The sequence below is a fragment of the Tamandua tetradactyla genome, chromosome 4, assembly GCF_023851605.1.
Source record: "Tamandua tetradactyla isolate mTamTet1 chromosome 4, mTamTet1.pri, whole genome shotgun sequence".
NCBI classification, from domain to species: domain Eukaryota; kingdom Metazoa; phylum Chordata; class Mammalia; order Pilosa; family Myrmecophagidae; genus Tamandua; species Tamandua tetradactyla.
In genome coordinates this window covers 164,789,451-164,813,764 of record NC_135330.1, presented here as the reverse complement: position 1 = coordinate 164,813,764, position 24,314 = coordinate 164,789,451, and the positions used below count along the sequence as shown (strand labels likewise).

The 24,314-nt window shown below is 35.1% G+C and overlaps 1 protein-coding gene across 2 annotated transcripts in view; it reads left to right on the top strand.

Annotated features, from left to right (window-relative positions):
• Nucleotides 1-24,314, top strand: part of UGGT2 (UDP-glucose glycoprotein glucosyltransferase 2) — a 271,578-nt gene that overhangs the window by 39,702 nt on the left and 207,562 nt on the right. The window contains exons 2-4 of one of the 2 annotated variants that reach the window (XM_077158543.1): nt 5,648-5,805; nt 13,257-13,431; nt 21,498-21,594. In XM_077158543.1, coding sequence (XP_077014658.1) covers nt 5,666-5,805; nt 13,257-13,431; nt 21,498-21,594 — 412 coding nt within the window. In that variant the 5' untranslated portion in view covers nt 5,648-5,665. The remainder of the gene's footprint in view (nt 1-5,647; nt 5,806-13,256; nt 13,432-21,497; nt 21,595-24,314) is intronic. The other variant, XM_077158542.1, reaches the window with a different exon arrangement.

Here is a 24,314-nt window from a genome sequence, read left to right as displayed (position 1 = left end):
GATAAGAATATGTCCAGCCAAGGGGTAGATGTTGGAAGAGTCAGTCCACCGTGGCTCTAGTGTCTTGCTGTGCCAAGACTATAGGGCCCTAATTACTCTTTATCTGGGCCGTTTCTCAGAGTTGTTTTAAGCAAGCAGTTTTGAGAGGTGGAATAAGGTGGTCTTGTGGGACAAATAACAAATTTCTCACTGCTTGCTATAAAATGATGGATTAACCAACTCAGTATTCCTTAGCTGTGATATATATGCATTCTATGTGTAGCATCCATGTAGATCTGCTTCACCCCGAAGAAATGGGGTCAGGGGGAACTGATGCATACATGCTAATGTCATGTGCTTGCTCTGCTGTGAATAGTGAAGTTCTTTGTCTTTGACCCACAAGTCTCTTGAATTCTGCCAGAATCCATGAAACAATAAAAGATCAATTTATTAACTTGTGAACAATAGACAGAATCAATTTGCTGGCCTGACACAAGCTATATATAATAGGTTAATAAGCTTTTTGTTTTATGAACCTTAGGCACAAAATCATTTGTTTATTACAGTATCAGTTTTTTCCATGGTTTTGTTGTTTATTTAAGCAAGTAATTTATATATTTGTTATAATGTAAATATTTTAGCTTTTATCCTATGTATATATTTCTCGTTCCTAAATTCATTTGCATTTTCTTTCAGTTTTCCACATCAGATTTTAAAATATTTTTTAAAGAACTGATTGATGGATTTATTATTTCTACCATTTTTTTTGCTCTAATCTATTACTTTTTGCATTTATTTATATTATTTCCTTCTGCCTTTGGTTGAGCTAAGCACTTGATTTTTCTTTGCCTTTTTACACTATTAACACATTTAAGGCATCACAGCTGCCTTTCTTTTCTGTGTGGTGTCCTCATTGTCCTAGTTTCCTAAAAAACTCCATATTAGTTTTATTTCCTTGTTTCTGGAGGTAGGGTAGAGAAAGTTATGTTCATTTAGGATGGTGCTGATTGTTGTCATTGTCCTCCAAATATGTACTCATATTTTAGTATACTGTCTGTCAAGTTTTGAGGTGTGGAGTAGGGGAGAGTCAAAGAATCTACCTTTCTTTTGACTAGCAGGTTTCTCTTTTGTAAACGGTAAGGTATGTGCTAAACATCACTTATAATTTAAAGTTAAACTGCATAGATTTTACATAGGCAGTAGATTCCCATATTATGCTTGGGAATTTAAAAACTATTATTATTATTTTTAAAAATTTTTATTGACAGATCTTCACATACATACATTCTATACATGGTGTACAGTCAGTGGCTCGCAGTAAGATCACATAGTTGTATATTCATTACTGCCAGTTTGAATCTGCTGTGCACCCCAGAAAAACTATGTCCTTTAATCCTCATTAATTATTGCTGGATGATATCTTTTTTATTGTTTCCATGGAGATGTGACCCACCCATCTAAATGTGACCCCCATTTAGAGGACTTAAATACTTTTTTATCATTACAATCAACTTTTTTTCTTCCTTTTTTTGTGAACAATACCATATATACAAAAAAGCTATTTCAAAGCACAGAACCACAATTAGTTGTAGAATATTTGATGTGGGTTGCAATTCCAAAATTTTAGGTTTTACTTCTAACTGTTCTATAGCACTGGAGACTAAAAGAGATATCAGTTTAATGATTCAGCATTCGTATTCATTTGTTAAGTCCTATCTTCTCTGTATAACTCCACCATCACCTTTGATCTTTTCATACCTCTCTTTGAGATTGTTTGACCTTTCCATACCTCACTTTGGGGTTGTTTGATCTTTCCATACCTCTCTTTGGGGTTGTTTGATCTTTCCATACCTCTCTTTGGGGTTATTTGGGCTATGACAATTCTAAATTTTTGCTATTGGAAGGGTCTGTCACTAATATGGGCTAGGGAGATGGAACTATCTGACACAGAATGGCTTTTAAAAAGGGAAATTTATTAAATTGCAAGTTTACAGTTCTAAGGCCATGAAAATGTCCAAATTAAGGCACCAACAAGAGGTTACCTTCACTCAGGAAAGGCTGAGTAATATTCGGGGTTTCTCTCTCAGCTGGAAGGGCACACGGCAAAGTCTGATAACTTTCTTTTCTGTCTTCCTGTTTCATGAAGCTTCCCTAGAGTTGTTTTCCTTCCTCATCTCCATAGTTCTCTGGCTGTGTGAGCTCTCATGACTCTTTCCAAAATGGTTCCTTCTTAAATGGTTCCATAAGCCACCCCACCCTGAATGGGTAGGGACACCTCCGTGGAAACCATCTAATCAAAAGTTACCACCCTCAAATGGGTGGGCCACATCTCCATGGAAACTATAAGAAAGCTCCCATCCAGCAATACTGAATCAGGATTAAAGAACCTGGCTTTTCTAGGGTTCACAACAGATTCAAACTAGCGCAATTGCCAAATAAAGAAAGCACAGCTTTTATAAAAGGTAGGAGAGAGAGTTCTGGGAAGATCATAGATAAGATAGATTGAGTTGAACCCTGCTCCAAGGAACAGCTAGAGAAGGGACGGGAAGATGACTGAGATGTTGATTCCAGAGTGTAGGTGACCTGGGAGAATCTTCTGTACCACATAGGGTGGCCCTCATTGCAAAAGCTGAGAAATTGAGAAGCAGAGAACTGGAGACTGTCTGGCTGGTGCAAACAGCCTAACACGGAAGCCCATAGAAATTAGAACAGAGTAGAACGGGTTGGGGTTAAAGTAATTCAGAACATAGGGTTAAGAACGACAGTGTCTGTATTTTAGAACCACACATACTCTTTGAGACCAATTGAAGAAAGTTTTATTTGGTCTGGAACTGAAATTTTCTATAGTGTATAATCTATTTCAACCTATCTGTATAGCTCTTTTGAACAAACATAGGAAGCCCAGACTAAGAAAGAGGTTCTTTAATCCTGTATAGGTTATTGTAATGCCTGGATATATCCTTAAGCAGATAATCAATAAGTATTGGCAAAGTCCCCTAAGGGATGGGAGAAAGAATATGAAACTTTTAGACCATAACATCACAGAATCCCCTGCTATTGTGTCAAACTTTAGGAACACCTTAATCAATAGGTCATGACCTTGATCATGAGGCTTATACTTGTGAAGCTTATGTTGGTAGCAGAGAAGCTTAGACTAACTATAGACATTCCTTAGAGTTACTTCTGGAGGACCTCTTTTGTTGCTCAGGTGTATGCCTCACTCTTTCTAAGGCCAACTCTGCAAGTGAAATCATAGCCCTCCCCCTACATGGGACATGACATCCAGGGGTGAAAGTCTCTCTGGCAACATGGGAGATGATTCCCAGGGATGAATTCAGACCTGGCACCGTAGGATCAACAATCCCATCCTGACCAAAGGGGAAAAAGAAGTGTAACTAATAAAGTGTCAGCGGCAGAGAGAGTTCAGATAGAGTTGAGAGGCTACTTTAGAAGTTGCTGTTATGCAAGCTTCAGGTAGACCTTGCTAGAACAACAGTGGTAAATAATGGGGGAAGGGACAAAAGTTAAGGGGAGATTTCGATTTCCAACTTGGTGAGGGTGTATTTATCAGTTATCTTTTTCTTGGAAACAATGAAAATATCTAAAATCGAGACAGTGGACTTTGGGTATTATACATGATGCCTAATGAATGCAGGTGGCTGAAGGAGGCACAGATTGAGAATTAGATTGGCGAACAATGGTGTATACATATGATCAAATATTATGCTTCTACAAAAAGGAGCAAAATCGTGAGACATGCCACAATGTGAATGAATCTGTTGGACATTTGGTGAGGCAAAATAAGCCAGAAATGAAAGAACAATTATTCTAGGGTCTCCTTTAGAAAATGCTGATAAGAAAACAGCATCCTAGATTGTAAGCTGTGATAGCAGATACATTTATTTCTGGATTTTGAGAGGCTGTTTTGTTTATCTATAACCTGATATACAGAGATAAGAACGAAGCCGATCAGCTCCAGATTAAGGTCACTCAGGACACAGGGGGTAAGGAAGCCATTGTCTATATTTTAGAAGCGTGCCTGCTCTTTGAGACCAAAGGAAGAAAAGATTATTTTACCTGGAACCTAAATTTTTTATAGCACATAATCTAACTCAACCTGTCTGGATAGCTTATTTGAAAAATTGAAACACAGGGAACCCAGAATAAAAATGAGTATAGCTTAATGTAATCCAGAATAGCTTAATGTAATGCCTGGATGTATCTTAGAATATATTAAGCAGATAATAAAAAAATTATTGGCAAAGTCCCTTGAGGAATGGGAGAAAAAATAATAAAAAATACCAAATAAAGAGAACTATTCATCTTTACCATCAGGGACTCCCCTGACACTATGTCAAACTTTAGGGACACCCAAATCAGTAGCCCTGATCTTAAGGCTTAATCTTGTGAAGCTTATACAGATAGCTGAGAAGCTTAACCTACCTATAGGTATACCTTAAAGTTATTTCTGGATACCTCTTTAGTTGCTCAGATGTGGCCTCATTCTCTCTAAACCCAACTCTGCAAGTGAAATCATTGCCCTCCACCCTATATGGGACATGACATCAGGGGTGAAATTCTCCATGGTGGTGTGGGACATGACTCCTAGGAATGAGTCTGGACCTGGCACTGTGGGATCAACAATTCCATCCTGATGAAAAGAGGGAAAAGAAGTATATGCAATAAAGTATCAATGGCTGAGAGAGTTCATATAGAGTCCAAAGGCTACTCTGGAGGTCACTCTTAGGCAAGCTTCAGTTAGACATTGCTACCTTTCATAACTTGCCAACCCCCAACCAAAACCATTCTTGCCAATCCTAAAGAATACCTAGGGCAATATATAAGATTCTACAAAGATTCCATGCACTAGGGTGATTTTCCAGAAATGTACATCCTACAGATGGGTCCCTGGACCAGAGATGTCCTGAAACCTAGAGGGCCCAGCCTCTCCAGAACATCAGCTAGTTCCATCTCCCTATCCCATATTACTGACAGCCCCTTTCAACATGAAAAATTTAGAATGAGCATAGCCCAGATACCCCTAAAGAGTAGGATAGAAAGATCAAATGTGAGGGTGGAGTTACACCAAAAATATAGTGTTTAACAAACGAAAATGATTGCTGAATCATTAAGTTGATATTTGTTTTTGTCTCCAATATCTTCGAGCACCTAGATGCAAAAACCTAAAATTGTGGAATTGTAACCCATACCCAACTCTGAAATCTTTTCTACAAATACTTGTTGTTCTGTGCTTTGAAATGTATTGCTTTTTGTATATATGTTGTTTTTCACAAAAAAAGAAAAAACAGTCTATTGTAATGTTAAAAAATATTTATTCCTTCTAGCCTCCTATATTCTGGAGCAGGTAGAAGAAAAAATCTGAGATGATGGTATGGTAACCCATGATAAACTCTGGGATCTGTCCTGTAAGTCATTGAAGAGTACTTTGAAAACTATTGCTTTTTTCTTTCTTTTCTTTGTATATATGTTATATTATACAAAAAAAAGGGAGAAAGTTTTTTTAAAAAATCAGAAAGTATAAAAAAGAAAAAGAAAAGAAAATGGTAGAAAATACTGATGGTGCCCTAGTCGATTCCCTCAATACCCTTTTCTGGTGCGGTGTGGAACCTACCAGTGTTCCCATTGTGTGTTCCTTGCCTTGTTTCAGGGTAGCAGAGTTGCCGCTATGTGCATATTGGACTGCCTGTATGTTTGTTCCAGTATATCAGTGACTATTTGGAAGACTGAACCAAGAAATTATCCTCTGGCTTGCCATCCCAGAACTTGCCCTGCAGGCAAAAGCAGCTCAAGGACAGCTAATGCAGTGTAAGAAACAGTTAAGGCTACGTGGCTTGGAGCAAAGTATTACTGGTTTTAAGATGTTAAAAAGAACACCCAGGAGGGGGGAGGTCTGCGGAGTAGGGGGACATTTAGTTTCCTCTCAAGGAGGAATTTTTATGTCTATGAGCAAGCACAAGCCCAGAACAAGACTCAGGCTTAAAAAAGATGGAGAGGTCCCTGCACTTCAACTTTGCCTTTGGCTGATATTCCTGATAGGAAGACTGAAGTCCGAAGAACAATAGATAATCCAGAGGCAATCTGAAAAGTCATGAAAGTTCATTGGTTTGTTTATTTTTGTTACCTCCTGGCACTCAAGGAAATATCTATCATATCACTAGCTGAATACAAATTTAAATAACATCACTGGGACTAAATCCAAGAATTAACACATTGAAATATTAAAATGTACAGTGTGCAACAGATTACTGTAAGACAAAGAAACAGGAAATGAAAGCCCATAAAAAAGGGGCAAGATAAAAAAAAATAGAGAAGCCATCATTGAAGAAGACCAGACTTTGGACAACCCAAACTAATATTTTAAAAAAAATTTATTTATAATATGCTGAAGGAGATAAAAGAACATGTGGAGAAAGAACTAAAGTGTTTCAGGAAAATGTTGATGAATATTGTGGGAATATCAATAAAGAGATAAAAATTTTAAAAAGAAACAAACAGAAATACTGCAGTTGAAGACCGTGGTAACTGAAATAAAATTTCCCTGGAGCGTTTCAGTAACAGGTTGAAGTTGGGAAGAGAAAGAAAAAGAATCATTAAACTTGAGGACAAAACAATTGAAATGATTCTTCCTGAAGAGCAGAAAGAAAAAAGAGGTTTAAAAAATTGAACAGGCCATAAGGGGCCAGTGGGACACCATCAAACATACTAATATATGTATTAAGGAAATCCCAGAAAGAAAATTGAGAAAGGGTAAAAAGGAATATTCAAACAAATAATGTCCAACAACTTGCAAAATTTAATAAAAGGTGTGAGTCCATACATTTAAGATGCACAGTGAAACCCAAACAGGTTAAACTTGGAAAGAACTATGCTTAGGTACATAGTAGTGAAAACTATCAAATGCCAAGGTCAAAGAGAGAGTTCTGAAAGCTGCAAGAAAAAAGAAACGTGTTATATACAAGGACGCACCAGTAAGATGGAATTATTGATTTCTTATCAAAAACCATGGAAGCAAGAAGGAAGAGGAACAAAATATTTAAAGTGCTGAAAGGGCAATTGCTAATCAAGAATTTTATAACCAGTGAAACTACCTTTCAGTAATATGGGAGAGAGTGATTTTAAGCTGAGGGAGTTCATCAACACTGAACCTGACTTACAGACAATGTTAAATGAGTCCTTTAGGTAAAAGAAAAGGACACAGCAGTGGATTGAAGAGGCCTAAAATAAAATCCCCAATAAAGGCAACCATATGACTAATATGTATTACATTTTTGCTCTACTTTTTACTTTTAACAAATTGTAAATGAAAATATAAAAAAATTAATGAAAGATCATGAGTTTTGACATATATGGTATAAAAGTATAATTTGTTTCAAGTATAACAAAAAGGTGGGTGGTTGGAAAGGTATAAGAACAGTATTTGTATATGCTATTGGAGTTAAGTTTTTGTCAAATCAAATGTGACTGTCATAGATACAGGCATTAAATTTAAGCACCATGGGAAGCAGAAAGTAAATTTATGAAAAATATATTCAGAAAGGAATGAGAAGGGTCACAAAATGGTACATTACAAAAAAATCAAACACATTTGTATGTAGGCATTAGAAGAATTAAGGTGCAAAAATTTGATAAGACTTACCAAGAACAAACAGCAAAATTGTAAAAGGAAGTCCTGCAGTGAGGAAAGTAGAGATTAGCAGAATCGATAAAAAGCATGACCCAACTATATGTTGTACACAAGAGATTAACCTTAAATTGAAAGACACAAGTAGGTTGAAAGTGAAAGGATGGAAAATGATTTACCATGGAAATAGTAACCAAAATAGTACTGGGTTAGTTATACTAACATCAAATAAAATAGACTCCAAGACAAAAACCATTATGAGAGAATGTTATTATATATTGATAAAGGGGTCAGTTTAACAAGAAAACGAAGCGATTATATATACCTGTAATGTTAGCATCCGAAATATAGGAAGAAAGTATTGACATATTTGAAGAAAAAGATAGATGGTTCTGTATTAATAGTTGGAAAATTCAACATATTACTTTAAGGAATGGATAGAACATCTAGACATAAGATCAGTAAGGAAATAGGAAACTTGAATGATACTGTAAACCAACTAGACTTAACAGAAATATACAGAACACTTCACCCAAGAGCAACAGAATATATTTCTTCCCTATTTGCAAATGATATTATCCTATATACAGAAAACCCTGAAAAATCCACAACAAAGGTCTTAGAGCTAATAAATGACTTAAACAGAATGGTGGGGTACAAGATAAACACCTCCCGATCAATAGTGTTTCTATACACAAACAGTGAACAGTTGGAAAAAGAAGTCAAGAAAAATGTGCCACTCACAATAGAAACTCAAAGAATCAAATATTTAGAAATAAATCTAAAGGATGTAAAGGGCTTGTACACAGAAAACTACAAAACATTGCTACAAAATTAAAGCAGACCTAATTAATGGAAGGATACTCCATGTTCATGGATTGGAATTCTAAATATCATTAAGATGTCAGTACTACCCAAAGCAATTCATAGGTTTAGTGCAGTCCCCATCAAAATTCCAGCACCCTTCTTTGTAGAAATGGAAAAGCCAATTATCAAATTTATATGGAAGGGTAAGAGTTCCTGAATAGGTACAGCCATCTTGAAAGAGAAGAAAGAAGTTGAAAGACTCACATTTTCAGATCTTAAAACTTATCATGAAGTCACAGTAATCAAAATATCATTGTACCAGCACAAGGGTGTAAATTTAGACCAGGGAATTGAATTCAGAGCTCAAAAATCAACCTTCACATTTATTCCCTTTGAGTGGTGGACCTAATTAACCCTTGGGTTCCTGTCTCCTAGGTAGGGGTTCAAAATTCTTTATTATCTTGCTATTTCTTTGATGCTTTTAAGAAGTTTTTTTTTCCTTTTTTTAAAATTCAGCGTAAGATTTTCCTCAGTGAGAAATTTGATTCTAAATCAAATATGGTTACCATGGTAACCATAATCAGAAGGCAGAATCCCTTACTGCAGTATCTTTTTTTGCTAAGCATGTCTTGTAATTTCTTCAAGAAGGGCCTATGAGAAGTTATTTTTCGTGAATCTAGCATGTCATACTTTTACTTCAATAGTAGTTGGGCTGAGTATAAAATTCTAGAGTCAAGAGAACTCTAGGTATTCTTCTTAAATTAGATGTTGCTATAGAGAAGTCTGAGATCATTTGGACCTCTCTTTTTTTTTCTTTAACTATGAATGAAGTAGAATGGCTATTTATTCATCTGTTAACTAGTATGAAGGACATTTTTTTCAGAGCTGTTTTTTCCGTTTACTTTTTTGATGCACTTTTATATTAAGTGACACCAAAAGGACATATTTCCAATGTACTAAGTTTAAACTTTTGTACATATTCTCAATTTTCAAGTCCTGTTTTATGAAGTACTAGAGATAGCTAATAGATATATTCTGAATGTATCTGTGCTTGATATTTTTTCAAATAACTAGTTTTTATTGGAAGACTATGTACAAAAGGGCAAAAATAGAAATAATACAAAGTATACCTTTAATAAAATATTAGACTTTTTTTGTACTCCAGATTTCCAGAACATTCCCCAGATACAGTTGGTGCTATCGGATTCTTGTGTATCCTTCTTGAAATAGTCACTGAATATAAAATCAAAATTACATAGATATATGCCCCCTACTTTTTTGGGGGTGGTGGTGGTAGTTCATGGTCTGAGAATCGAACCCGAGTCTCCCACATGAAAGGTGGTCATTCTAACCACTGAACTACCCGTATACCCACTATGCCCCCTTCTTTTATTATTAATGGTGACATCCATACATTTGATTCCTTGCTCTTTCCCTTAAAAGTATCCTTCATTGATGTTTTAGATAAATAGTGGTTTATAGGTGTGAGAGAAAAAGGTCGTTTCTTGATTGCTAAGTTTGTCGTTTATGTTCTGCTACATGATTTGCATGTCCATTTTGGTAAACCCATAGGATACTCCTAGAAGGTAGCTGGAATTCTTTCAGATTAAGAAAGAGGCTAAGAGAGATTAATGTGAACTTGTCGAAACTCACAAAACTAGTAAATAGTTAAGCTATAATTTGAATTGATTTCTGCCTTATGTGCTATAGCATCGATATTCATGCCCTCCTTTGCTCTCTCTTTTCCTCAATATTTGTTATTTAAAGGCAGCAAATGACTAAATTACTGTAGAGATTTTAATTCATTAAATAAAAAGATATTTCTCAATACTCTTGTTATACTTACCTTCAGTATTTCTTGGTTTTCTTTCTACCTGTATAAATTGCTGAAATGATGCTATTGGAGAGGTATGAGCTTTGTAATTCAATAGCCTTGCATTGAAATTCTGGCATTCTATTTGATTTTGTCCTGGGTATTTAACTTGGCTGAGCCTCAGATCCCTTAATTTTGAATAAATTATGATAACTATCTAGAGAAATTCTTCTGAAGATACAATTTTCTAATAAGGACAAATAGTCTAATTTGGACCTGAGAGAGTAAGACATGGGATTCTTCTTTTTCTTTTATTATCATTGAAGATTTAATGGGGTTGTTGTTCATAGTAAGCACTGATCATATTTGCATAGGTAGTGCCATTCTGTTTTTAAGTATTTGAAACCCATTTTCAGGAAATATGAGCTATAATGAAAATCGAAGAAAATAGAAATTTATTTCCTTGAAAATATGTTGCCATTATCATTTAAAGATAGTCAAAAAGCACTTTTTTTTTTTTCACATGGGCAGGCACTGGGAATTAAACCCGGGTCTCCAGCATGGCAGGTGAGAATTCTGCCACTGAGCCACCATCACACCACCGAATAAAGCACTTTTAATATTTATTTTTGGGATAACCAAATATCTTTTCTTTCATACAGTAGAAAATATTTCACCATGGGAAATTTACGTTCTTTTTCTGATTATGTATATCTATAAATGTATAATTTGTTTGGTAAGAAAAAATTATAAACTATCATGGTATATTTCTGATATTCTTTTTTTAAACATTTTTTATTGTGAAATATATATACAAAAAGCAATGAATTTGTAAATACATTTTAACAGGTAGTTTTAGAACAGATTTCAGAGTTTGGTATGGGTTACAGTTCTATAATTTCAGTTTTTTGTTCTAGTTGCTCTAAGACACTGGAGACTAAAAAAAATATCAATATAATGATTCAGTGGTCATATTCATTTGTTAAATCCTGTCTTCTCTGTTAGAATTCCTCTTTCTCCTTTGATCCTTCTTCCAGTCTTTAAGGATATTTGTACTATGCTAATTTTAACTTTTTCATGTTGGGAAGGGCTGTTGACAATACAGGATAGGGGATGGAGCTAACTGATGTTCTTGGAGTAGCTCCCTTCTGGGTTCCAGGACTTAACCTGGCCTAGGAACCGCCCGGAGATTGTGGTTTCTCAAAACTAATCTTAGTGTGTGAAACATTTTTAGAATCTCAGATAGAGCCCTGGGTGTTCTTTAGGGTTAACAGGAATGGTATTGGTTGGGGATTGGCAAACTATTGTAGTTAGCAGTATCTAGCTGAAACTGTTTAAGAGTAGCCTCCAGAATAGCCTCTCAACTCTATTCAAACTCTCTTAGCTACTGATACCTTATTTTGTTGCATTTCTTTTCCCCCTTTTGGTCTGGAAGATGTTGATCCCATGGTGCCAGGACCAGGCTCATCCCTGGGAGTCATGTCCCTCTTTGCCAGGGAGACTTTCATGTCCCCTGGATATCATGTCCCACACAGGGGTCATGGTGGTAGTAGTAATGATTTTACTTGGATAGTTGGGCTTAGAGAAGGAGAGGCCACATCTGTGCATCAAAAGAGGCCCTCTGGAAATAACTCTTAGATATAATTATAGGTAGCTTCTCCACTACAGAAATAAGTTTCATAAGAGCAAGCCTTAAAATCAAGGGCTTGGCCTATTGACTTGGGAGTGCCTAAAGTTGGAGACACTACCAGGGTTTTTCCCTGTGATAAAGTTTAATTGTTCCATATTTTTTCTCCAGTCCCTCAAGGGGCTTTGCCAATAGTTTTTTTTTTCCAATTAATTTATTTATTAATTTTAAAAAATTAAGAACAAACAAACAAAAGCATTAACCTATCATTCTGTTCTGCATATATAATCAGTAATTCTCAATATCATCACATAGTTGCATATCCGTCATTTCTTAGAACATTTGCATCAATTTAGAAAAAGAAATAAAAAGACAACAGAAAAAGAAATAAAATGATCACAGAAAAAAAAAAGATTATACGTACCATACCCCTTACCCCTCGCTTTCACTTATCACTAGCATTTCAAACTAAATTTATTTTAACATTTGTTCCCCCATTACTTATTTTTATTCCATATGTTCTACTCGTCTGTTGACATGGTAGATAAAAGGAGCATCAAACACAAGGTTTTCAAAATCACACAGTCACATTGTGAAAGCTATATCATTATTCTGTCATCATTAAGAAACATGGCTACTGGAACACAGCTCAACATTTTCAGGCAGTTCCCTCCGGCCTTTCCGTTACATCTTGAACAACAAGGTGATATCTATAGAGTAACCTCCAGGATAACCTCTCGACTCTGTTTGGAATCTCTCAGCCATTGACACTTTGTCTCATTTCACTCTTCCCCCTTTTGGTTGAGAAGGTTTTCTCAATTCCTTGATGCTGAGTCTCAGCTCATTCTAGAGTCTTTCGCAATCCCTTGATGCTGAGTCTCACCTCATTCCAGGATTTCTGTTCCACGTTGCCAGGAAGGTCCACACCCCTGGGAGTCATGTCCCACGTAGACCTGGGGGAGGGTGGCGAGTTTGCTTATTATGTTGGCTGGAGAGAGAGTTTGCCAGTAGTTTTTAATTATCTACTCAACATACTCTGGGATGTGTCCAGGTAATACATTAAGTTATACAGAATTACAAGCTCTCATTCCCATTCTGTGTTTGGGTTGTTTAAATGATCTAGCCAGACTGGTTGAGTTAAAGTATGTGCTACAGAAAATTTAGGTTTTGGACAAAATAAACCTCTCTTGGTTTAGTCTCGTATAGTAAGTGAAGTTCTAAAATACAGGCAATGTCATCCTTTACCCTGCATTCCTATTTACCTTAGTCCCAACTAGTTTGACTTCGTTCTTATCTGTAATTGAAGACTGATCTCTTCTTTTTTTTCTTTAACAGTTGTTATATGTACTGATTTTCTTTTAAAGGTTTGTGTTTTGTTTTTATTTTAGGCCCAGACCTCATCTGTTTAAAGGAGATCATAAATTTCCTACAAACAAAGAGAACTTACCAGTGATTATTCTCTATGCAGAGATGGGTACCAGAGCCTTTGGTAAATTTCACAAAGTATTATCTGAAAAAGCTCAAAATGGAGAAATTCTGTATGTTCTTCGGCATTATATCCAGGTACACATTCACATAACTTGATTTTTCCCAGTTTATTCTGACTATAGAAAGTTAACATTTGTGATTATTTCTTTACTGGAGTCGCATAATAATTTCCACCAATGAATAAGTTAAGATTTTTTTTTTAGCTTAACTACCAAACGTGCAAATTTATGTGGAAAAATATATTGAATGGAAAACAAAAACTTATTGCAATATTTGTATATAATATATATATTTGCTATGACTCATAAATGTAGTTCTTTTTAATGAAATATATCATGAGGAAATATGATCTATTTGATATACTGACAGTGTATATTAGGTAAGTATGGAATAGGACTTCTCTTAACCATAGTTCTTTGTATAGATGATTTTCTCATATAGATTTCAGATCAACCATGTATTGTCCCATCTGCCAGTCTCCCACTGCTATCATGCTGTATCACATTGCTCTTTTTTTAATGATGGCATAATACTTACTATGTGTCTCAGATTTTATTTCTTGAACATTACCACCACACACACATATACATATATAAGGACACACATACACAACTAGAAAGTAATCGCCATTAATGGCGATTGATGGTTGATGTCTCTTTGCTTTTTTACTGCTGTATCTACAACATGGAGAACAGTGTCAGCTACATTATCAGCGCTTAATAAATGTATTTGTTCAATGAATGAATGAGCATGTAAAAAATTGATTTCTGTATGCCATAGAATGTTCATATCAACAAAATGGCTTAGAGAAATTCAGCAAACAATTCCAACAATTTCAGCTTCTTCTTTTATAGTTTGCATTGAAATATATAGTTATATGAAAATTATCATGCTTGTCCTGTTTCTTTGACATGAGGTTTTCCCCATTTTATATCACAAAAATTTTGAGGAGTTTTCTCACATGTATCCAGATATTCACATGTGAATGTGTTTTTACTGAAATTTATGATAGTTGCATAAATAATATATCTGCCTTGTTTAAATGTATAAAAGTATAAAAAACTTAGAATTGTATAGGTTCAAGTTTATCCTTTATACGTAACTTCTATAGTAGCACAAAACCCTACCAAACCTCCTATCCCCAACTCAACCTTTCTTAAATCTATATCCTTACATTTCCTTGAAGATTATCTAACCATGTATATTTGATTCATTGTACTTATATATGTGTGCTTATACATACATACATACATTTTTCTGATTATACTGTTACTACAAAGAAAAGGAGCCTCATTGTTAGAGCAGCTAGCAGTGAGACATAGGTAATTTAGCCTGGGTTGGACTCTGCTTCATTTGATCAAGTCCAGCTTGTTTTTAATTCATCTCACATCACTGAAGTGTCAACTTTTTGATAGTTCCCCTTTCCTATTTTGTTCTGTTTTTTCTTAAGACTTAAGACAGAGGATAATCCTCTGTATTCACTGACTTCACACCTTCTGTTTTACTAAATGTCCTTGTTAGGCAACTGCTCCTCTCAGTTTTATTCCTTCCTACCCCACTCACCCTTTCTTTTAAAACAATAGTTTTCCTCTTCTGATCAGTCCCACCTGAGAATATTTCTCTAGTTCAGTTATTGGAAAGGGCTTACTAGATTCCACTGAGGTCATGTACATAGACTTATTTAAAGACAAAGGATAGGGTGGAGTAACAGAAAGTAGAAGCAAGCATTCAGGGTCTGAGAGACATTCCATTAGTGATTAACTGAGTCCTTATTTGCATTTTGACCATACACTGTTGCCAGCTAAATCACTAAGATCTTGTGTGAGGAACCTTGGCTTCAGGATCACTCAAAGCTGAACTACTTTTTACATTTCCTTGATGATTTTTGTCTTTTCATAATTTATACCTCTTCATTATTGGTTTTATAAATGTTCTTTGAAAATAATGAATTTCACTGAGGTTTCCAGGTTTAATGGTTTAAAATAGTTTCAGTATTCTCTTATGCATTTTATTTAAATGTTTTATTTTAATTATATGTGTAATATGATTATTAAAATATTAAAAATATTTCAGATGATGGAAAAAATATTCCTTTCAATATGGCTCCCAGTTTCATTCTTTTCCTATTGCACTTAGAGGCAGTCAAGGTTTGTGTTCGGTGTTCCTGCAGTCCATTGTTCAAAATATTTTAATATAGAGTACTCTTTATGTGTCTTTTAAAAATTGTGTAGTTTGTATTTTAAGTGACCTTCCTTTGTTTTCTAAACATCAGCAATTTGGTTGAGATAATATATACTTATATAAGTATGGATTTAGATCAAGTTCAGCATTTTAAAATGCTAGTTCGTTGTCTAATATTTACAGTTGATTTATCTATGCCTCTTTTAATGAGTCATTTAGATAATTTCTGTTTGCCTACTCTGATAATCAGTGCAATAGTGAAAATTCTTTTTCTTGTCTTCTTAACTCATGTTTATTGAAATATGTCTAGGTATAGAACTTCCCACTTCCCAACTTGTTTTTTACAAAATGAAACTCATAGAAAATAATGTTTGTGTAACAGACCATGCCAAATAGCCCAGGAACTCTGATAATCCTCAGTGGCTGAGGAAATCAGTTTTTCTGCATATCTATTACCTAATCAGTGTATACCAGTGGTACATAACATACTTCTTATGAAACCCAGTTCTACTGTTTATACATAGATATAGAATTTTTAGATCATAGTAGGATAGTACATATTTTCAAACAAGATATTGCCAATTTCACAATTAAGGTAGCTTAATTTATAGTATTATCATCAGTTAATACTGTCACTTTTTAATTTTTACCAACACAGTGGGTGCAAATTATATGTTGTTATTTTAATTGTATTTCCTAGTTATTCATGATTTACATATTAATGTTTAACATAATAAAATATTACAAATATACTTGTAAATTGCCTGTTTATATGATTTGTCTACTTTTATATTTGCTTCTTTGAGATTTTTTTTATTGATTTACAGATGTTTTCTATATATTCTGAATTCTTACCACTGATACTTTATAGACATCCACTAGTATATTTTAGGTCTTCTGATATTTAAAAAAAATATATTTTAACAACTTTCATTGAACACAAGTAGTAATTATGATATAGCCAAATTTATCCATTTTTTCCTTAATGGTTTTCTTCGTGATGCAGTGAAGATGTTCTTCTGTATTTTCTTTTAAGAGTTAAAGTGGTATTCTTTATGTTTGGTTTTTAATCCATTGGAATTTTATTTGGGTGCTGTAAATTAGAAATAATTTTGTTTTTCCATATGGGAAATTACTAATAGCAATATAATTCATTGAATAATGAAGTGTTTATTCTACTCCATTATATACCAAGTTCTCATATAGGGATATATATATTTATTCTTTATGTGTTCCAATATTATCTATGTTTATTCTACACAGATATAATACCTTTTTAATTGTAACTTTAAAATATTTCTGTATCTGGTAGTACATTCTGCCTGTTAGTTTTAGTTTTTCTAAGTATCTTAGCTGTTTTTGCATGGAACGTATCCATATGAAGTTTAGAATGAGTTTTCCAGATTCCAGGACACATTTTATTAGGATTTTGTGTGGGAGTACAGTGGGCTACTGACTTAACTGATTACTTTTATAGAGAATTGTCCTTTGTGTATTGTTGGAATCTCTTGGCTGCTAAAACAAATGCCATACAATGGGTTAGCTTAACAACAGGAATGTATTGGCTCACTGTTTCAAAGAGAAGAAATTAAACTGACTCAATCAGTGGATCAAAGAAAAAATATAAAAGGAAATTAGAAAACACTTTGAGATGAGTGAAGACATTTCTCCCAATAAGATATACAAATGGCTAGTAAATGCATGAAGAGGTGTTCATTGTCATTAGTCATTAGGGAAATGCAAATAAAAAACCCAGTGACATGCATGTAGTGGCATTATTCACAACAGCTAAATGATGGAAGCAACCCAGATGTCTATCAGCAGATGAGTGGATGAAGAAAATATGGTATTTACATGAAGTGGAATATTATTTAACTGTTGAAAGGAATGAAGTTCTGATCCATCTGACAGCATGGATGACACTTGAAGCCGTCATGTTGCATGAACTAAGCCAGACACAGAAGAGCAAATATTGAATGGTCTCATTAATATGAGATAATTGGAATAAGCAATTTTATAGAGTCAGAAGTTAGACTACAAGTTACCAGGGGCCAGGGTAGGGGTAGGAAGCAGAGGGGGGTTAATGTTTATTTGATATAGAATTTCTCCTTGGGGTAATGGAAAAGTTTTGGTAATAGATTGTGGTGATAGTAGCACAAAATTCTGGATGTAATTAAGACCACCGAATTATATATCTGAATGTGGTTAAAAGGTGGACACTCTAGGTTGTGTATATGCTACTAGAGTTTTTTTAAAAAAGACAACCATAGGACTTGTGCAACATAAACAGTGGACTCTAATTATATTCTTTAATCAGTTGTAATAAAGGTACTACACATAAGCAAAATATTAATAGAGAGAGATGTATGGGAATTCTGTATTTTCTACATGATTTTTTTCTGTAAATCTACAACTTCTCCAATAAAAGGTAAAAGAAGAAGAAAAAAACCAGTGACATATCATATCACATCTTCTAAGATGGCCGAAACAACAAGAAAAAAAAAAATAGGAAAAGTATAAGTTTTGGTACAGATCTGGAGAAATTGGAACCCTCTTATATTGCTTGTACTCATATAAAATGGTGTGGCCACTCTGGAAAACAATTTGGTGGTTCCTCAAAAAGAGTAACAGAGCAATCCACTCCTAGGTATAAATGTAAAAGAATTGAAAACATGTTTAAAAACTACATGAAGAATCATTGCAGCACTACTCACAAAAGTCAAAAAGGTAGAGAAAGCAGAAATATCTGTTAACTGATGAATGGATAAACAAAATGTGGTGTATCAATATCATGCAATAATATCCAGCCACCAAAAAGAATTCAGTGCTGATATGCTGCAACATGAATAAACCTTCAAGGTGTCAATTTTATGCTAAGTGAAAGTAGTGAGATACAAAGACCATATGTTATATGATTCCACTTATATGAACTAGCCAGAATGGGCAAATCCATAAATTCATGAAATTACTGGGTTGCCAGAGGTGTGTAAAAGGGAAGAATATGGACTCCTGAAATGGTACATATTTCTTGTTTAGAATGATTTTTAAAAATGGATGGTTGTATAACATTTTGTATGTAATTAGTGCAACTGAATTATGGACCTTCAAATGGTTAAAGGATAACTTTTATGTATTTTACTACAATTTAGAAATTGAAATATTTGTTGATATTAAATACATTTAAAAGTATGGGGCTAGAATATACGCAAATACATTTTATATACTCCAATTCTCTTAAACCAGTAATTTTCAATCTTTTTGTCCACTGTGTTTGCCTGAGGGATAAATGTATTCCCGTCAATAACAGTGGCACCTTAAGGCTATGATTCACTTACGGATAGGGAAGAGATGAGATCCAAACAAAATAGGAATGGAAGTAGGAAATGTAATATTTGTCTAATTAATAAATGTAATTTGGTAACATATCTTACTTAAAAAATTTCTGACAGAATCTGGTATGTCCTTTCTATGGAGTAATACTCATCTATTGAAAATGAGTGTTCCAAGGTTATTTGGAGAATGTGACCATTAAATATGCTTTTGTGAAATCATGTTAGCCAATTATCTGGGCATTTTGTATCATCAGATTACAGTCTTCTGTTTAATGAATGAAATCTTGTGCATTTAAAATATTTATATGGAAAAATATAGTCAACATGTCATTCTAATAAAGCTAGACTTATGTTTATGCTACTTTTTGAAAAGGTGACTTTTATGGGGAGATAAGAAATAGAAAAATGTAAGAAAGATTTTCTCACCAGTTGATTTAGCATATGAACATTTTGGTTTGCAAATTCAAACTTAATAAACCACAATTCCAAATTTTAAATGAATACATTTTCACACTGAGAAAGTAAATGTGAATTTAATAAATATTTGTCTTTATTACTGATGAGCTTTAAGACTTTCCAGAACTGATAATAGAAATTGTTTATGTGAAGTTGTATTTCTTTTATGAACACTAACAAGCTATGTGGCCTTACACCCTCAATTTACTTAGCCCCCAAATAATTGCCTTTTGATTGGACATTTAAAAGATATTTTGTAAATTAAACGCTGTGAAATGGAAAACTCTTTAAAAGATTTTTAGCTTTTTCCAGACATAATTATAAATAATTCAATTTCCACATGCAATTTTTCTTCATAGTATGTGTTTGAGAAATTAGCAAATTAAATTATGATGTGGGTAGCAGTGTTAAATATTTGTCTGCATATGTGAACCTAATTTTTACATCTTATTTGGAAATGGAACAGGCCGGGAAATAGTCACTCTGGTTCTGTATTTATTTTTATAACTGGGAGAGAAGGCTGGGGAGAAATGAGGAGAGTGAAAAGAGTAATAAACTATTAAGGCTGCCCTTTCTGCTGTCTACTCCTTTCTATAATGCTTAGGATTGCAAAACTGCCCATGTATAGACCCGAATTAAGCCAAGACATGTGGTGTAGCATCTTCAAGGGTGTTTACCAAGTATTAGCTTAAACTGGTTTCTAATGCCTGAAGTAAATATTCTAAATGATACTAGTTGAGGTACAACTGATAAAGAACTTTAGTCCTGAAGCAGGGAAGAACAGGTTGCTACCTTTTGAAAAAGAAATTGGTAACTTGCCTTAGTTGATGGAATAATCTGTAGAAGTATATTTTATATTTGCCCTTATATTAAGAGGAAAATTAGCTACCATAATTTTGATCATAAATGTTTTAGACAACCCATTTTTAGACAGTTGTAGCCCTTTGCAAAAAAAATTATCAATTTGTGGCATTCATCATATTTTAATCATTGAGAACCATGGAGAAAAATGTGATGAGCTTGTTGAAACCCTGAAATTTTTGTATCCTTTGCCTCTACAGTAATTGCTTTTGGCAATACTCTTGTTCTACATTTAGACAATTAATGAATAATGTTTGCTTGTTGAGCAGATCTTGTGGCGGTCCCCAAATGGATATAGTTGGATCCTCTGTTAATTAACAACACATGGAAGAAACAGGGTGTTCTAGTTTGCTAGCTACCTGAATGCAATATACCAGAAACAGAATAGCTTTTAAAAAGGGGAATTTAATAAGTTGCTAGTTTACAGTTCTAAGGCTGAGATAATGTCCCAATTAAAACAAGTCTATTGAAATGTCCAATCAAAGATGTCCAGGGAAAGATACCTTGGTTCAAGAAGGCTGATCAAGTTCTCTCTTGCAAATGAGAAGGTACATGGCAAACACAGTCAGGGCTTGTCTCTCAGCTGGGAGGGCACATGGGAAATATGGCATCATCTTCCAGCTTTCTCTCCTGGCTTCCAGTTTCATGAAGCTCCCTGGGAGGCATTTTCCTTCTTCATCTCCAAAGGTCACTGGCTCATGGATTCTCTGCTTTGTGGTGCTGGCAGCATTCTCTGCTCTCTCCGAATCTCCTTCGTTCTCCAAAATGTTTCCTCTTTTATAGGACTCCAGAAACTTATCGAGACCCACCCACATGGGTGGAGACATGTCGTCACCTAATCCAGTTTAACAACCATTCTTGATTAAATCACATCTCCAGGGAGATGCTCTGATTACAGTTTCAAGCATACAGTATTGAATAGGGATTATTCTGCCTTTACAAAATGGGATTTAGATTAAAACATGGCTTTTCTAGGGGACATACATCCTTTCAAACCAGCACACAGGGAAAGTTGCCATGATTTAACAAAAACAGATCAGATTTTTTTGTTGTTGTGGTACAGTAGTTAAAATAGTAGCATTATCAGTAGATTTTCAGAAACTAAAGAAGTGGTCATTAACCAAATTTTGGATCCCTTATACAGTATATAGAAAAGTATAGATGTCCCCCAAATAATATTTCTGGCTTAATTAAAAGCTTCAACTTTAGCAATTTACTGTAATATTCTAATATACTAATCATATTGAATTTAAAACAAAATTGTTTGACTAAATATTTTCTCTTATAAAATGTTTAAATGTGTTTGAACAGAAACCAAACTCACGGAAAATGTATTTATCTGGCTATGGTGTGGAGCTAGCAATTAAGAGTACAGAATACAGAGCATTGGATGATACTCAAGTTAAAGGTAAGTTTTCTATCTCTGTATTTAAATAGAATGAAAATTTGGAAAATTTCTGCTTTTAAAAACGTAATAAATAAATGTATTAGTTTGAGCACTAGAAATGGGGAGGGTGTGTTCTTTCTTAGTTTGGAATTTTATTTTAAACTGAAAGAAATATGTTGTGCTTAATGTAATTGTGTTCTCAGAAATTTCATAAAAATAGGAACTAGTATATTGTTTGTTTAAACCTGGTAGTTTCCAGACCATTTTCAGCAACCCATAAAATAATATATGTAAGGTACACCAAGGCGGTAAATAAGGCTGCATGTGATTGGCCCAAGGCAGTCAGAGTGACCCATATTCTGTCTAGCCATCCTCGGGCCTACAGAGATGCAGTACCTCAGTAAACCTGTAACCCACTGATGGCATATTGGCTTAAGGCGCTGTCTGAATATTTATTTATGGTAAATTTAGATGATATTTTTGGAGGAGAATGGGAGAGTCTTGTGAATTGTTTGCTTAGTTAAGGTAGGTTGACTATATTTGTGATCTATAAACCAATATCCATCTATAGTTGTTTTATGAACTAAATGTATGCTCTTGATAAAGAGACTCTGAGGAGCCCTAAATAAAGTATTGATCAGAATTATTATGGAAGTCTCTGATTCATTTGAAATTTATTTAGGCCTGAGTCCTGGTTAAGAGGTTTTATTCTAAATATGCCCTCAGATGTGGCTCCTGGGACCTGGTCATGGAGGCTCTGCCATGATCACAGACTTGTCTTTGACTGTGCCTACTGAGTGTGCTTCAAATAATACCTGTATTACTATAATTTCAATACTTCTGGTTCAGGTGTTACTGGGAAAGTACAGTAAAAATAATGCCTAGATTTTATATATTTCTATATAACTTATATATAGCTTTACATTATTTTATGTTAGTATATTATTTAATAGCCATGATAGCAAATAAAATATTTTCTAGTAATCCTTAAACATGTAGAATTTTCTTAAAAGTCAAGTAATCAGGAATGGATTATCTACATTACAGATTACTCATTGAATTCTGTCAAGTCAGCCTTTTATGTATCTTTTTTTTTTTCTTATATGTATCTTTGAAATATATCTCCTCTTCTCGAAATCTGTTCTTGTTTTTTTCTCTGCCTTCATGTATTAGGCTTCTAACTGGCCTCTCTTGATCTTTTGATCTTCAACCCTCAGCCGTCACCCTCACTAGAAATAGATTAATTAATCTCTTCTCCACAGTGCTTTCAGATTGAACTCCTTGTGATTGAAATCTGACTTTGTAACTCCAGTGTTTTAAGTCCTTTAATGGATTCCTATAACTTCCCTTATAAATTCAAGATATTCTAGCAGAGCAAACTAAGCATTTAGCAATCTGGCCCCTTTCTGCCTTATCACTCTCCGTCAGTACTCTCTCATTTATACCCTCTGATCCTGACATATTTTACACAATGATATTACCATCCCTGGACACCTATTGTTCTGCCAAGCCTTTATGACCTCTGTACTTTAATCTCTTAGTATATACTGTTCTTTCTGAAAGGAAACTCATCCTTTAACGTTCTCCCAGCTTCTTTCATCTTATCTATGTCCTATTCATCTTTTAAAACTCATACGGCTGACTATCTGGGAGAACCAGCTCCGGTGAGATCACCAAGGGGCACGGGCTTTCCTGGGTGGGACGGCAAGCGACCGGAGTCCCTCCCTTCCACCTTCCTGGGCCAGCTGGTAGAATTGGACAGGCGGTCCCCTTAGGCCGCGGCGGCTGGTGCCCCCACCACACGAGGCCCCCCGGAACAACTGAGATAGTTGGGTCGGAAATCCCCAGACTGCGGAGAACAGTGACCGGGGGATCCCTTCCAAACACGTGACTCCCCCGTCGGCTGGGAACAGTGTACTCTCCCGGGCTGCGACAGCTGGCACCCTCCCGCCACGCTTGGTGCCCCGGGCCGACTGGCTAATTTGGCCGGACGCTCTCCTGTGCTGCGACGGCCGGCGACCCTCCCCGCGTTTGGAACCCCGGGCCGGCTGGCATTCTTCCAAGACGCTTCGGTTGCCGAACCTCCCCTACGGCGAGAGTTTTCCAGAGTTGAGGGACCCACAGCAACTTTCGCTGGTGGAACCCACAGACAGGCGTGTGCCACGAGCGCCACCTACTGGGCAGGATAGGAAGAACAGAACCCAGAGATTGCGCAGAAAAATCTATCAAGCTGTGGGGTCGAACACCCGGGGAAATCTGACTAAATGCCCAGACGCCAGCAGAAGATAACGGACCACGCTCAGAAAATTGAACATATGGCCCAGTCAAATGAAGAAACCAATAGTTCAAATGAGATACAGGAGCTGAAACAACTAATGCTGAATATACGAACAGAAATGGAAAACCTCTTCAAAAACGAAATCGATAAATTGAGGGAGGACATGAAGAAGACATGGGCTGAACATAAAGAAGAAATAGAAAAACTGAAAAAACAAATCACAGAACTTATGGAAGTGAAAGATAAAGTAGAAAAGATGGAAAAAACAATGGATACCTACAATGACAGATTTAAAGAAACAGAAGATAGAATTAGTGATTTGGAGGATGAAACATCTGAATTCCAAAAAGAAACAGAAACTATCCGGAAAAGAATGGAAAAATTTGAACAAAGTATCAGGGAACTCAAGGACAATGTGAACCGTACAAATATACGTGTAGTGGGTATCCCAGAAGGAGAAGAG